Source organism: Caretta caretta, chromosome 7 (genome assembly GCF_965140235.1).
Source record: "Caretta caretta isolate rCarCar2 chromosome 7, rCarCar1.hap1, whole genome shotgun sequence".
In the NCBI taxonomy this organism is placed as follows: domain Eukaryota; kingdom Metazoa; phylum Chordata; order Testudines; family Cheloniidae; genus Caretta; species Caretta caretta.
In genome coordinates, this window is record NC_134212.1 from 62283329 (window position 1) to 62300184 (window position 16856).

At 40.0% G+C, this 16856-nt stretch overlaps 1 protein-coding gene across 4 annotated transcripts in view; it reads left to right on the plus strand.

The window, feature by feature from the left end:
* Window positions 1-16856, plus strand: part of ADK (adenosine kinase) — a 565528-nt gene that overhangs the window by 280951 nt on the left and 267721 nt on the right. For all 4 annotated transcript variants that reach the window (XM_048858483.2, XM_048858492.2, XM_048858488.2 and 1 more), the window contains one exon: window positions 1379-1487. In XM_048858483.2, coding sequence (XP_048714440.1) covers window positions 1379-1487 — 109 coding nt within the window. The remainder of the gene's footprint in view (window positions 1-1378; window positions 1488-16856) is intronic.

Below are 16856 nucleotides of genomic sequence, written 5' to 3' on the forward strand. Positions count from 1 at the left end.
CTCTCCCTTAGCCTGGTTAAAATGAGAACATGAGCGAGGGTAGGGGAGAGTGAGCGACAGACCGGGTGGATAGAGTGAGCAGTGGGCAGGACCTTGGGAAAGGGCTGGGGCAGAGGACAGGGCAAGGGTATTCAGTTTTCTGCAAATAGAAAGCTGGCAACCCCATTTGGGACCTGAGTCAAGTGGAGCTGCATCTTTGCTGCAAAGAAATAGGGCTCAGCCTCTGGGTCCCAGCTTGTCTCGAACTTGGACCCTTTAGCCCTGCAGGGTCCTGGGACCCTGGGTCCAAACCACGGGTTAGCACAATTGGAGTGTAGACACAATGGGGGTTAGCCTGGAGCCCAGGCTCAAACACAGGCTTACATTGCAGTGTAGACATATTCACACACACAAAATCCATAATTAGCAATACCGGGTAGTAGCTTGTGCTGTGTTCTGTGGATAAATAGAGCACTGCACTTTCCAGATTTGTTAATCTTGCTCTTTTTATCATCACAAAAATTCAAAAACCATGTTTAAATGTATTCTTAAGAGTCGTTTTTTCATTCTTCATGCAACAGCTTTCTCACAGTGGTACTAATAGTTTGTTCAGCTGCAGACAGAAGTGAATTTGACTTTTCAGCTTATTTAGCCAAGAACTACTTTCAAGAGTTTGGTTGAATCAAAGCCACGAAAAGGTGGAGGAAAAGGTTATTTATGCTTTCTTATCCTTTTAAATTATACTTTTGCTTCAGTGAATGATGATCTGGCAGAATATATTCATCTCAGTTCTTTCTCCTATTGCCCTGTAGTTTTTGGAGTTTTGGGTCATTTCATATTAAATTAATTCGTATTAGTGGAGGTGGTCCCTAGTATCATAAATCTGATAGAAAAAAAAACCCTGCATGCACTGTTCTTGATTTCCCTTTTCCATAGAAAGGAAGTTTTGCTTTTTCTTCCCTTTACAACAATTTTTATTTTAAAATATGCAGAAGGATCTAATGCTTAGAGCAGGGAACTAGGGGCCAGAACTCTCTCCAGGTGTACAGTGTGTTCATGGGCAAGTCTTTTTACACCGGAGTGGTTGTGTTAAATCTTTTCATAGTGGAATTGCATACTAATGACTGTGTATGTGTATGACATACGTTTATAGGTTTTTCCGTAAATGTGGATTTAAAAAAACGTTTCTCAAGTTTTTATGATTTTTCTCTCCGTATATATTTATACATGTTATGTAGATATATTTTGCATGGACTATTTAACTATTTTACATTATGGTAGCATTCATGCCCTCAGATATAAGTATTTTTAAAGAATCTTTTTATCTGATGGGGAGAACAATACTAGTGTTAAGAAAAAGGATGTGTCTAATTAATATGTGTTTCTTTGGTCATTTTAGGTCTCTTGTAGCTCACCTTGCTGCTGCCAATTGTTACAATAAGGAAAAACACCTTGATCTGGAGAAGAACTGGAAACTGGTGGAAAAGGCCAAAGTTTATTACATAGCAGTAAGTTTGGCTTATTTTAAAGTTATGAAATGTTTGTGGGTTACTATACTCAATTTCTGTAGCACTGAACTACTAGTGTCCAATTTGCATATGATGCAGGATAACTTTTGTGAATGTTGAGAAATAAAATGTCTGCTTCTGTTGTCACTTGATCAGATTTATTTACCTTGAAGTTTACATCCTTGTAAATACTGTTAGTTATATGCATTCTTAAAATGAGCACAGGAAGCCATAAGAAAAAAACTCTTAAAATGTGTTCTATAATAGTGCATCAAATTTACATTTCACATTTTCTGGCAAATTGTTGTGAAGGATGCATAGATCATGTAGAAAAACAATATTAGCCTAATTATTCACTGCAAACAGTTTGAGTTTATTTGTGAGAACCATCTTAATTGCTATTTATTCCATAGTAATTACCAATGCAACTTACAACTTGATATTTCAGAAACAATGATCATGACAAGTCTCTTGAATATGGGCAGACGGGGCAAGCTATGATTTCAGTGACTAAATTTTACTTCTGGTACCAAGCTTTGGGGGAAAATGAAAAATAGTAGGGTCACAATTAGTTTTCAGAATAAATATTATTTCTTGGGTTTTTTTTTTTTAATTTTGGAATTAATGAAACCATATTTGTGTAGATTGCCTTCTGCCTACATATAAGTGGTAAATTTTTCATCTTTCTCTCTTGATATGACCAATGGCAATTAGAGAAGGTATAAAACATCTATGATAGATTAAAAACACATAATATGCAGATAATACATGCTTTCTGTATGAAAGCTGCTGTCATTTCGCAACCTGAGCTATTTGGGAACAGCTGGTAAGAAGTGTAAAAAATTGATTATTCAGGAGGAATAAGTACATTGAAAATAGTTATTTCTTTCAGCTAGCGTTAATGTCTCCTACAGCCTGTTAGTGTGCACTGCTGTAGGCTTTACATGGTTGTTATTGATTCTTGCATATGGCCAAGGCTGCCCCTTTATAGCTGTCAAACAAATACTTACACTGAGAAGATTATACAAAGGAAAGGCATCCCATTGCTTCTGCTGCATATTTAAGATGTATTTAAAAATATGTATTTCTTCAGTAGTCTGCTCATTTTTAATTTATACTTTTAAAAATGGACAGTATTTTAAATTTCAGATGATTATACTGTAGTGTGTTCTGAATGCCAGACTTGGGGCTAAATGCTATAGGGCTAAAAATTGCAGCAAGAATTGAGTATTGTTAAATGAAGAAGAATGACAAATGTTAGCCAAAGCCATACTGAACTAAGCTGTCTGTTTTCTATATTTGATACCTGTATATAATTATCACTGAATCTTTTAATGTGTGATTTAGAATAATTATTCTCAGTTGAAATGGTTCAGGGAAAGTTGGGAAGGTCACATAAGGGGAAAAAAGGGATTTTGTTGTATAGAAGTCCACTCTACACTTAATTTTGGTTTTAGAAGCCCATCTTCTGTGTTCAAGCACCGAGCTCAACCACACATTGGGGAGCCAATTTACCATACAGATTTGGGCTTATATTAAAAAGAAATTCCTGAAGTCTGATGGCCATCCAGACTTTATTACCCTCATTGACCAAGAAGCTCAAAAGTTAGGGAATAAGCTTGCAAAACTGAAAATAAAACAGAAGATATGAATAAATTTCAATGGAGAAGAGCTGGGAAATTGTATTGGATATTTGAATATGAAGGGCAGGTTCGTGGAACACCAGGTTGATAGTGGGACCCAGAGAATATTCTGACAAGAAGAGGCCAATTGTCATTTTCTCCTCTCTCTTTGTTGCATTCTTCCCTCAGTCCAGTTCTCCATTGCTACAAAGGTGCAGTACTGCCACCACTCAAGCCAGTAACTTGGATGATAGACTGCAAAATAGAGTTATAACCCCATCCTTTTTTGTTGATGGTTGTAACATCCCAGTACTGAACAAGGTTAATCAATTGGCATTTCTTCTGGATCCCTGCCATTAATTGTCTGCTGGAAATCGTCTATCTTCTGCTGTCATTGGGACTGAGACACAGAATTTGAGCTCAAACTTTGATGACTCATAGTGACCACTTGGAGTAGATCGTTCATTTCTGACTGGGTTTGATAGTGGTAAACTGAAACAATGCAATATTTTGAGATACACATCATTTCTGGATAGGCCAATTTGTTGAAATTTCATTTGTTCTTTTGGAATGTGCTGCTCTTGATGTGAGAAATAAATTTCTGAAAATAGGAAATGTTTTTCATGTGTCAACTAACTCCCTCCCTACTTCCCGGAAAATTAGATAACATTTCAGGAGAGTCTAAAATTGTCCAGTTCCCACCTGACATTGTTTGTTCAACAGTTCTATATATTAGAACTCTTACTGAATGACTTATTGAGAGCTTTCTTTATCCTCCATACAAGATATCTCTCAAGGTCTCTGGAACACTTCTGACTTTATTAAACAGAGTATCCATTCAACGTTTAGTCTAGTGTTGCACACTCTTTGCAATACTTTATGAAGAAACCTCTTTAAAGTTCTTAACCATTAAGATTATTTTTGAGATAGCAGCGTTAGCTTACGGAACACACTCTCTCTTTTCAGTTATCCATAAAGACAACTTAACCAGCGTACTGTGCTATCTTCTGTGCCCAAACACTCCATTATTTTTTCACCAGAATCAGGATATTCAGGATCTCCTATCTTAATGCCCATTTCCTTCCAAAAAAGCTGAGGCATCTCAAAAACTTAGATATAAAAAATGCCTTACAATTCTATTGAATTGAACAGAAGGCCTTGGAGCTTTTAATCTGTTCATACACTGGATTATGATAGGCCAAAGAAAAGACATAAAGCCAATAAGTATTCAAATGTATTATTACTGAAGTATACACTGTGACAAAGTTCCTCCTCTACCTTGGTGGGTCTTGCGCTTATTGGCAGATTTGCTCGCCTTGGAGCTTCATGGTAGCCCTCAGCTTGGCCGTTTTTCTGAACCCACAGTCCAGGTCGACGATTCCTGTGTCTGACCAGGAGTTGGGAGGTTTGGGGGGAAACCGGGCCCGCCCTCTACTCCGGGTTCCAGCCCAGGGCCCTGTGGAATGCAGCTGTCTAGAGTGCCTCCTAGAACAGCTGTAAGACAGCTACAACTCCCTGGGCTACTTCCCCATGGTCTGCTCCCAACACCTTCTTTACTCTCACCATAGGACCTTCCTCCTGGTGTCTGATGATAATGCTTGTACTCCTCAGTCCTCCAACAGTCCGCGTTCTCACTCTCAGCTCCTAGTGCCTCTTGCTCCCAGCTCCTCACATGCACACCGCAAACTGAAGTGAGCTCCTTTTTAAACCCAGATTAGCCTGCCTTAATTGATTCTAGCAGCTTCTTGATTGGCTGCAGGTGTTCTAATCAGCCTGTCTGTCATAATTGTCTCCAGAAGGTTCCCGATTGTTCTGGAATCTTCCCTGTTCCCTTACACAGGGAAAAGGGACCTATTTAACCTGGGGCTAATATATCTGCCTTCTATTACTCTCCTGTAGCCATCCAGCCCAACCCTGTCACAATACGCATGAAAGCCTTGTCCTGAGGATATCAAGCTATTCCATCTTCTAGGTACAGATGGGCAATGCTTCCCTAAGACAGTTCTGAAATATTGTGTGGTCCCCTATATATACTTACTAGAGTAGATACATATGCCTTTTCAAATGCAGCATTCAGTAGAGCAGCATTCAGATGAAACTCAGCCCTGAAATCTAATCAGTTCACAGAGGGGGAACAGGTCCAAAGAAAAAGAGCAATGGACCTATGGCAGAACCCTGAGAGGGAATTTGTGTTACCGTTTGTGAACACAATACATTCATTTTATCCATCTGGCAAAAAGATGTAGACAGATTGGAGAGAAACTACCAAAGAAGAGAACCTTGAAAACCATAGGTTGAAGAAAGATGTAGACCAGGCTGAACCAATCCTCTAAAGTTAGGAAAACTGAAAAAGATGTCAAGGAAAGAAAGAAGAAAACAGAAGACTGATCAATTCTTTTAGCTTTGAAATAATTCCATATTTTAGCAATTTTTCATAATATTTTACAGGTCTTCAAACCCCCTCCCTTCCACTCTCCAGTCTTAATTAAACACAGCAGTTTCTTCCATTGGCATTATATCCTACAGATTCTTATCTTCTTTTCATTCTGGATCAGCTGTACTTTTGGTGGCTAATCAGAGTTTCCTGACAGGACTTTAATGTTTGCTCACGCTTGGGCACTTACGTTTCCTCAAAGTTCCTGTTTAAGAGTTCTTCCTACTCTAAACATCACAGTACTGTCTGTTTCTGTAGTCCATTAATGGGCCGTATCCTGAACTCTGATTTTATTTATGTAAGACTTACGTTTCTTAGTGGTTTTCTTCTATCAATATGTACATTCTTTTGGGACTGGATTTTTAGAAATTGTGGCTAAAATTTTCAAATTAGAGTGACCTAAATCTCTATTTAGACACCTGAATGGTCTGATTTTTTCAGAGACACTGCACTACCATTATTGTGATTATTTAGGCATATAAATAGGAAGTCTGATTGTCAGATGACCATCTGCAATTCTTCTTGTGAACTGCAGGTGCTCACACTTCTGAAAGTCAGAGTACTTATTTAGGTGCCTAATTTAGACACTTATATTTGAAAAAAAATCCAAACATTTGGAATTTAATATAATACAATCTTTATTAATATCTCCTGTGGAAAAAAAGGGCTGCCTATTGAAGAGAGCCATTGAGGAGAGCAGAAAAGGAGGGTCTTATTCAGATGTTTTACTTTTATTTGACTCTGGTATTCAATAAACACTGTTATATATTGACATGGAATTCTCTGCTTATCCAATGAGAATGGGGAAAAAATTGAGAACGGAGGAAGTGCTTGTCTCCATTAAAAGTTGCAGTTAACCAGGTGGGATTTTAATTCAGTTCTGATGATTGATTCTGCTTCCTCATGCAGACAGAATAATATAAACTTTTCCCAATGTGTTGTATCCTGTTCCATATTTTTCCTCATGTCCCAATTAGATATCACCATTTCTCCCAGTTAGTGTTTCTCAGTTTGCTCTTCAGTACTGTACCCATGTTAATTAATGTTTGCTGTTGGAGGTGTAAAGTAGGTGAAGTACCATAACTTGTTGCTGTTAATGCATTAATTCCTTATATCTCAAGTGCTTATATACAAATGCACAAAGCCTTGGAAACAAGCAGGGAGAACTGGAGGTCCTGGTGATGTCAAAGAACTATGACGTGATCGGAATAACAGAGACTTGGTGGGATAACTCACATGACTGGAGTACTGTCATGGATGGTTATAAACTGTTCAGGAAGGACAGGCAGGGCAGAAAAGGTGGGGGAGTAGCACTGTATGTAAGGGAGCAGTATGACTGCTCAGAGCTCCGGTACGAAACTGCAGAAAAACCTGAGTGTCTCTGGATTAAGTTTAGAAGTGTGTGCAACAAGAGTGATGTAGTGGTGGGAGTCTGCTATAGACCACCGGACCAGGGGGATGAGGTAGATGAGGCTTTCTTCCGGCAGCTCACGGAAGCTACTGGATCGCATGCCCTGATTCTCATGGGTGACTTTAATTTTCCTGATATCTGCTGGGAGAGCAATACAGCGGTGCATAGACAATCCAGGAAGTTTTTGGAAAGCGTAGGGGACAATTTCCTGGTGCAAGTGCTAGAGGAGCCAACCAGGGGGGGCGCTTTTCTTGACCTGCTGCTCACAAACCGGGTAGAATTAGTGTGGGAAGCAAAAGTGGATGGGAATCTGGGAGGCAGTGACCATGAGTTGGTTGAGTTCAGGATCCTGACACAGGGAAGAAAGGTAAGCAGCACGATACGGACCCTGGACTTCAGGAAAGCAGACTTCGACTCCCTCAGGGAACGGATGGCCAGGATCCCCTGGGCGATTAACTTTAAGGGGAAAGGAGTCCAGGAGAGCTGGCTGTATTTCAAGGAATCCCTGTTGAGGTTACAGGGACAAACCATCCCAATGAGTCGAAAGAATAGTAAATATGGCAGGCGACCAGCTTGGCTTAATGGTGAAATCCTAGCGGATCTTAAACATAAAAAAGAAGCTTACAAGAAGTGGAAGGTTGGACATATGACCGGGGAAGAGTATAAAAATATTGCTCGGGCATGTAGGAATGATATCAGGAGGGCCAAATCGCACCTGGAGCTGCAGCTAGCAAGAGATGTTAAGAGTAACAAGAAGGGTTTCTTCAGGTATGTTGGCAACAAGAAGAAAGCCAAGGAAAGTGTGGGCCCCTTACTGAATGAGGGAGGCAACCTAGTGACAGAGGATGTGGAAAAAGCTAATGTACTCAATGCTTTTTTTGCCTCTGTTTTCACGAACAAGGTCAGCTCCCAGACTGCTACGCTGGGCATCACAAAATGGGGAAGAGATGGACAGCCCTCTGTGGAGATAGAGGTGGTTAGGGACTATTTAGAAAAGCTGGACGTGCACAAGTCCATGGGGCCGGACGAGTTGCATCCGAGAGTGCTGAAGGAACTGGCGGCTGTGATTGCAGAGCCATTGGCCATTATCTTTGAAAACTCGTGGCGAACCGGGGAAGTCCCGGATGACTGGAAAAAGGCTAATGTAGTGCCAATCTTTAAAAAAGGGAAGAAGGAGGATCCTGGGAACTACAGGCCAGTCAGCCTCACTTCAGTCCCTGGAAAAATCATGGAGCAGGTCCTCAAAGAATCAATCCTGAAGCACTTGCATGAGAGGAAAGTGATCAGGAACAGCCAGCATGGATTCACCAAGGGAAGGTCATGCCTGACTAATCTAATCGCCTTCTATGATGAGATTACTGGTTCTGTGGATGAAGGGAAAGCAGTGGATGTATTGTTTCTTGACTTTAGCAAAGCTTTTGACACTGTCTCCCACAGTATTCTTGTCAGCAAGTTAAGGAAGTATGGGCTGGATGAATGCACTACAAGGTGGGTAGAAAGCTGGCTAGATTGTCGGGCTCAACGGGTAGTTATCAATGGCTCCATGTCTAGTTGGCAGCCGGTATCAAGTGGAGTGCCCCAAGGGTCGGTCCTGGGGCCGGTTTTGTTCAATATCTTCATAAATGATCTGGAGGATGGTGTGGATTGCACTCTCAGCAAATTTGCGGATGATAGTAAACTGGGAGGAGTGGTAGATACGCTGGAGGGCAGGGATAGGATACAGAGGGACCTAGACAAATTGGAGGATTGGGCCAAAAGAAATCTGATGAGGTTCAATAAGGATAAGTGCAGGGTCCTGCACTTAGGACGGAAGAACCCAATGCACAGCTACAGACTAGGGACCGAATGGCTAGGCAGCAGTTCTGCGGAAAAGGACCTAGGGGGTGACAGTGGACGAGAAGCTGGATATGAGTCAGCAGTGTGCCCTTGTTGCCAAGAAGGCCAATGGCATTTTGGGATGTGTAAGTAGGGGCATAGCCAGCAGATCGAGGGACGTGATCGTTCCCCTCTATTCGACATTGGTGAGGCCTCATCTGGAGTACTGCGTCCAGTTTTGGGCCCCACACTTTAAGAAGGATGTGGATAAATTGGAGAGAGTCCAGCGAAGGGCAACAAAAATGATTAGGGGTCTGGAACACATGAGTTATGAGGAGAGGCTGAGGGAGCTGGGATTGTTTAGCCTGCAGAAGAGAAGAATGAGGGGGGATTTGATAGCTGCTTTCAACTACCTGAAAGGGGGTTCCAAAGAGGATGGCTCTAGACTGTTCTCAATGGTATCAGATGACAGAACGAGGAGTAATGGTCTCAAGCTGCAGTGGGGGAGGTTTAGATTGGATATTAGGAAAAACTTTTTCACTAAGAGGGTGGTGAAACACTGGAATGCGTTACCTAGGGAGGTGGTAGAATCTCCTTCCTTAGAGGTTTTTAAGGTCAGGCTTGACAAAGCCCTGGCTGGGATGATTTAACTGGGAATTGGTCCTGCTTCGAGCAGGGGGTTGGACTAGATGACCTTCTGGGGTCCCTTCCAACCCTTATATTCTATGATTCTATGATCTTTGTAATCTTAGAAATTTCTTTGTTTTGCCTTTAGTTGTTCATCTGCTCATAAACAGTTGTGCCTTACTGAGTGCGTTGAAATTACATGATTGATTACCATTACTGTTCTATTTAATAACTCACATGTTAATGTGGTGGCTTTTAGTGTTGAATAATTGCACAGCTTTTAAGAATGTTAAACCAATCAGATCACTGAATTAGTAGAATATCCAAATGACCCTTTCCTTAAAAGGGAAAATAATAGATTGTTGGTGAGGGAATGTCTTTGAATTACTTTTTAAAGTTAAGGCTTGTAAACAAAAAAAAAAAAAACCTTTTAATTTGTGAGTGCTTAAGAGAAAGAGACATCCTTTATTGGACCAACTTTTGTTGATGAGAGAGAAAAAGCTTTCAAACTTAGACAGCTCTTCAGTTCTAGGAAGTTTACTCAGAGTGTCACGGCTACATACAAGATGGAACAGATTGTTTAACATAAGTGGTTAACATATTAATATATTTCAATGATGTCTCTTTAAAATCTTTGCTATTTTAGTGTCTTCAAGGTCTTTTTGAGTAGCCAATTGGCAATTAAAGGACATGTCATCATGTGGCTCAGCTCCCTGCAAGACCAATATTTGTTTCTCCTTTTGCATGGGTGCCTGTTTAATGCTTCTGATGCTCAGTTCTTTGCCCTGGCAGTGCTTGAAACTTTCATGTTCCTCAGTACCTATGAATTTGTCAGAAAGGAGATATAGGGCAGTGATACAGTTCTGTGGTGACCTAGAATCCTATTTTCGATGTCTCTGACTTAAGGAATATTTCCAACATACCTCCGAACAGCATACTAACCCACAGAGATCTTCCTACCAACACTACAAAAAGAAGGATTCTGGGTGGACTCCTCCTGAAGGTCAAAACAACAGATTGGAGTTCTACATAGAGTGCTTCCGCCGACGTGTACGGGCTGAAATTGTGGAAAAGCAGCATCACTTGCCCCATAACCTCAGGAGTACAGAACACCGTGCCATCCACAGCCTCAGAAACAACTCTGACATCATAATCAAAAAGGCTGACAAAGGAGGTGCTGTCGTCATCATGAATAGATCGGAATATGAACAAGAGACTGCTAGGGAGCTCTCCAACATCTCATTCTACAAGCCATTACCCTCTGATTCCACTGAGGGTTACCAAAAGAAACGACACCATCTGCTCAAGAAACTCCCTGAAAAAGCACAAGAGCAAATCCGCACAGACACACCCCTAGAATCCCGACCTGGGGTATTCCATCTGCTACCCAAGATCCATAAACCTGGAAATCCTGGACTCCCCATTATCTCAGGTATTATCCTGCACCCTGACAGCAGGATTGTCTGGCTATGTAGACTCCCTCCTCAGGCCCTATGCTACCAGCACTCCCAGCTATCTTCGAGACACCACTGACTTCCTGAGGAAACTAGAGTCCATTGGTGATCTTCTGAAAACATCATCCTAGCCACTATGGATGTAGAAGCCCTGTACACCAACATTCCACACAAAGATGCCCTGATAATGTCACGGCAAACCTGGTGGCTGAACTTTTGTGACTTTGTCCTCACCCATAACTATTTCACATTTGGGGACAATGTATACCTTCAAATTAGCAGCACTGCTATGGGTACCCGCATGGACCCACAGTATGCCAACATTTTTATGGCCGACTTAGAACAACGCTTCCTCAGTTCTCATCCCCTAATGCCCCTACTCTACTTGTGCTACATTGATGACAACTTCATCATCTGGATCCATGAAAAAGAAGCCCTTGAGGAATTCCACCATGATTTCAACAATTTCCATCCCCCCATCAACCTCAGCCTGGAACAGTCCACACAAGAGATCCACTTCCTGGACGCTACGGTGCTAATAAGCGATGGTCACATAACCAGCATCCTCTACCGGAAACCTACTGACCACTATTCCTACCTACATGCCTCCAGCTTTCACCCAGACCACACCACACGGTCCACTGTCTACAGCCAAGCTCTACAATACAACCACGTTTGCTCCAACCCCTCAGACAGAGACAAACACCTAGAGGATCTCTATCAAGCATTCTTACAATTACAATACCCACCTGCGGAAGTGAAGAAACAGATTGACAGAGCCAGAAGAGTTCCCAGAAGTCATCTACTACAGGACAGGCCCAACAAAGAAAATAACAGAATGCCACTAGCCATCACCTTCGGCCCCCAACTAAAACCTCTCCAGTGCATCATCAAGGATCTACAACCTATCCTGAAGGACGACCCATCATTCTCACAGAGCTTGGGAGACAGGCCAGTTCTTGCTTACAGACAGCCCCCCAACCTGAAGCAAATACTCACCAGCAACCATACAACAGAACCACTAACCCAGGAACCTATCCTTGCAACAAAGCCCGTTGCCAACTGTGCCCACGTATCTATTCAGGGGACACCATCATAGGGCCTAATTACATCAGCCACACTATCAGAGGCTCGTTCACCTGCGCATCTACCAATGTGATATATGCCATCATGTGCCAGCAATGCCCCTCTGCCATGTACATTGGGCAAACTGGCCAGTCTCTATGTAAAAGAATAAATGGACACACATCAGACATTAATAATTATAACATTCAAAAACCAGTTGGAGAACACTTCCATCTCTTTGGTCACTCAATTACAGACCTAAAAGTGGCAATTCTTCAACAAAAAAACTTCAAAAACAGACTCCAATGAGAGACTGCTGAATTGGAATTAATTTGCAAACTGGACACCATTAACTTAGTTTTACTTTGTGTAATGACACATCCACTCCCAGTCTTTATTCAAGCCTATTTCCCCATGTTTATTTTCCCCCCGACTGTTCCTCACATGTTCTTATCAACTGCTGGAAATGGCCCATCTTAATTATCACTACAAAAGGTTTTTTTCTCTCCTGCTGGTAATAGCTCACCTTAACTGATCACTCTCGTTATAGTGTGTATGGTAACACTCATTGTTTCATGTTCTCTGTGTATATAAAATATTCCTGCTGTATTTTCCACTGCATGCATCCGATGAAGTAGGTTTTAGCCCACGAAAGCTTATGCTCAAATAAATTTGTTAGTCTCTAAGGTGCCACAAGTACTCCTGTTCTTTTTGTGGATACAGACTAACACAGCTGCTACTCTGAAACTTTTCTACTCTTATAATTGTGCTCAGCTGAATTTTTGGTTTGTTCTCTTCAGAATTGCAAGGTAACATCCTGCTTTCATGTGAGGTGATGGTGCCTAGACCTCAGTGTCACATTTCATTCAACCCGTTTGTTCATAAGATGCTAGTTCACCATTATCCATGAGAATCTAAACTTTCCTATGTATTTTCATGTGATGGTAAATCATTCAAATTTTTCAACACTGAAGGCTTACTCATATGAATCTAAAAGATATTCAGTGATCCCAACTGTCTTGTTTGAAGGATGATATGCCACCATATGGCACCCCATACTCCTTGGAAACGTGCTAACATTGTACACTGATTACTGCAGCTGTTCGGAAAAAGTAAGTATTTTTTAAAAAATTGTTAGAAATTTTCTGTGAATTTCTTGTTTTTTCAACAAAAATTTTGTTTTATATGTGGGAAACACTTGCACATCTTATATAGGGGCAAACACTTGCACATCTTATCTTCCTTTCCCCCATTTGTAAAAGGCTGAAGTAAAAAAAATTTGGGATTTTTTTTCTCCCTAACTTTAAATATTTTTACTTTTCCCTCCTTGTTTGATTGTGGAGCGGTGTGGGTGGCAGGGGTACGGTGGGGTGCACAAAGTTACTTTACCTTTCCCTCTCCAATGAAAACAAAATTTGTTGAAAACATTCAGAATTTTTCATTTTGGAAATTTTCATAAAAGATAAACAAACACGTCAGCCAAAATGAAATTTGGCAAACACAATTGGTTTGGTTAAAAAGGTATTTTCCATTTATTAAAATTAAAATGTTTGAAAGAAAATTTTCAATAAGCTCTGTTGCTTACACACACTGTTTCAGTATTTTGATACTTAGAATCTGGGTGACACAGATTATTTAACTGAAATGGATTGGGGTTCTTAGAACAGTTCAAAAGGTATTAACTCTTTGCTCTGCAAGCAAACTGGAGAAACAGGTTCCCATTCACTACTATTGGTGGCGTATGATGATGGCCTTCAGTGGCATTGTATTTAGGATAAAATCTTCTAAATCTGTTTAGATTGTATGCATGCACTTAAAAAAGAACAAAGCAAAATATATTTTATGCTACACTGAACAAAAGGGTAGCTTTTGAGTTTTAACCATTCTTTATTTGAGTGTATGATATGTAATACTGTTTTAAATATGCCCATTAAATTAAATAAATTATTAATACTTCAGTACCTCTGTATATTTATAAAACTAATAGCAAGTGCATAATTTTAATGGCAACCACTTTTCAAGATTATGTATTTTGTTTTATAGATTCTGTTTGAAGGACAGAATGTCATGTATTTTCAGTGGGTGATAATCAATACAGTATAATATGCCTACCTGTTGGAGGAATAGTTCTTAAATCTCCAAAGTCAATGGCATATTTATGAACATATAAAATGTCATTTTTACATTTATTTTCCTACAATGGCTACTTATCTAAGCAGAGAAATACTGTGGTAGTATATGGGCTTGATGGTGGAATTATCTGGTTTCAACATGAGACTGTCAAAACTTTAGCTTGATGTCAGCAATGTGTAGCACATCTTAAATACTACTTCACAGCATTTTGTTCTTTTTACATGGTTTTGGGCTATTCTGCTTTAGAGAAAAAATTCTGATATAACAATGTAAGTATAAATGAAATGTCTTTTGTGCTGTCTCCTCCTCTCAAAGGTATGTTCAATGAAGCCATTTTTATTATAATTTAGTTATATGATGATTGATACATTTAAGATGGATTGTGATCAATATTTTGAGATGTGCTGGTGCTTCCCTATGCATGGGAAACTAGTGGCACTCACAGAGACTGGCAGAAATCAAAATATCCACCAAGTATTTGTAGCTGTGGATAGCTGCACAATACTCATGCCTCCACTGATATTCTTAACCGTAATGGTCCAACATTTCCTAAATAACTGCATCTGGGAATAATTCGTAGATTTGAAGGTTGGAAAGGAACCATTCTTATCTTCTAGTCTGATCTCAAAGATGAGGCCACAGCTAGCAGTGGATGATTGTAATGTTACATCACTGGCACGTTGTATCTTGTCACTTCCAAAACCACCATTTTGTAGGATTGTACTTTTGGGAATTATGGAGGAAACAGGGTGCCAACTACCATGAGCAGGTCCTGTAGCTGTGTAGAAAGGAAAATCCATACATCCTTCACAGGCGTGCAGCACAGTACCCAAATATTTCCTATCTCATAAGCAATTGAGAAATAAAAACAACGTTTCCCTCCCTTTAAAGAAAGGAAAACTTGATCAAAATGTGAACCAAAGGTCTTGTAAATTTTCAGCACAATGTATTGAGTAATGCCATGATACATACTGCATATTGTGAAGATACACAATGAAGTCTCACCCTGCCATCTCAGAATGTGATTCTATACACAGATGTCTTTGTTACTAACTTCTCAAGTAATTTAACTGGCAAAAAGCTGGGTTGTGTTCTGTTTGCTTTCTGGGGATTTTTGCAAATTGCGATCCACAATGGTCCAGTATGTGAAGATTATTGATGCTTACCTTGTGGAGAAAAAAAAATCCATCAAACAATATTTCAGAAATGTTACCCACCCTTTTCCCAAATAGCAAATTAACAGGAGCCCATGTAACAAAGAGAATAAAAATGTTTATTTGTAAATATTCACCTTTAAGTTGCCAATGATATTTATTTATATGTGGAATATGCACACTCTTCCCCCACCCTCCCTGCATCCCAGTAGCCTTTAAATTGCAGATAAACTTCCTCAGCACAGTCAGCACAGTAATTAGTGAAGCTTGGTCATTGCTCCTCTTATCATGTGATTTTTAAGAATGCATTATTAGAGCACTTACACAGCCAGTCTAGCTGCAACAGCCAGACAGCAACAGCAGTGCCATTTTTCACAAAGAAAATGTTGAACAGGAGCCAAATGTTTGGTGGCAGAGTCTGTTGCTAGGAAATCAAGTTCCTGAGGCGATTAATGACAAAGCAAGCAATAACAAGAAGGCAGAATTACAGATTTAAAAGAGAAAAAAGTGGTTGGTGTTATAATTACCCAAAGAAATCTGCACTCATTAAATTGGCTGTTTTTATGATTGACTTTAATTGGAGGTTAGCTCAGATATTTAGCTCCTTTCCCACCCCTTTAAACACACACATGAACATAATCTGTAGAACTGCAGACTTGTTTTTCTAAGCATTGAGAGGAGCTTGCCCTGTAATTTGATCCCCACTGACAGATGCATTTTCTATGCTGCCATTTTGAATTAACCTATTGTGCAACAATTTTCCTCTGCTCTGTTGAATAAAACATCAAGTCTTATTACCTCAGATGGATTTGATAGAGTAAAAGAATGTACTTCTAGCTGAAGTAGACTATTTGCAGTGAGTTCAGTGATTGAACTCTGCCAACAAGCACCAATAATTTGTGATATGTACTTAAAGCATGAGATGAGGGGAAGAAAGAGCCATATGGGGTTCTCTTTGGAAGTATGAAGTTCAGACTGTCACCTCAACGTAAGATTGCTGTTTGCATTAAGGTTGTTGCTCAAGATGAGGACTTCTAGATAAGGTGTGTTAACTAACAGAGTTTTTACCATTATTCAGATTTATTTAATTAGAATGTTTAAAAAAATTAACAGTTTGATGGCTTCTTTGGGGCCATTCTTCCTGGAGATAGTCTTCCTCCCAAATTTGCACTTAATATAAACAGATCTTTTTTTAGAAAGAAAATTTTATTCTCTCATAGGAAAATGAATCTGACATTTAAATCCTGTCTTGTTTCATTGATCATTTTCAAGTCTACAGAAAGAGCTGTTCCTATCTTATACAACTAGTTGTAACTGAGAAATTATCATGATACACTTACAGTACCTGTAAGTGAACATACAGAAGCTGAACTGTAAGAGCTATATGATGTCACAACTCTCCAAATCCCTAATCTGAAACAATAGAGCTGCAAGTATTCTAGCCAAAAATACGCACATTGCTAATCAGATGCCATTGCCAGGCTGTCTGCTTTGTTAAATACCCAGGTTCCCTGAGGCAAGAAGACAGCTGCTATAACTACTATGAAATTTGGTAGCTCAATCTATTTTTGCTACCCTTGGGCTATCAAGCTACTGTTAATTTAGACCACCCCAATTGGTACACTTCAGGGATTTTTTTTTCAGTGTTTGTAAT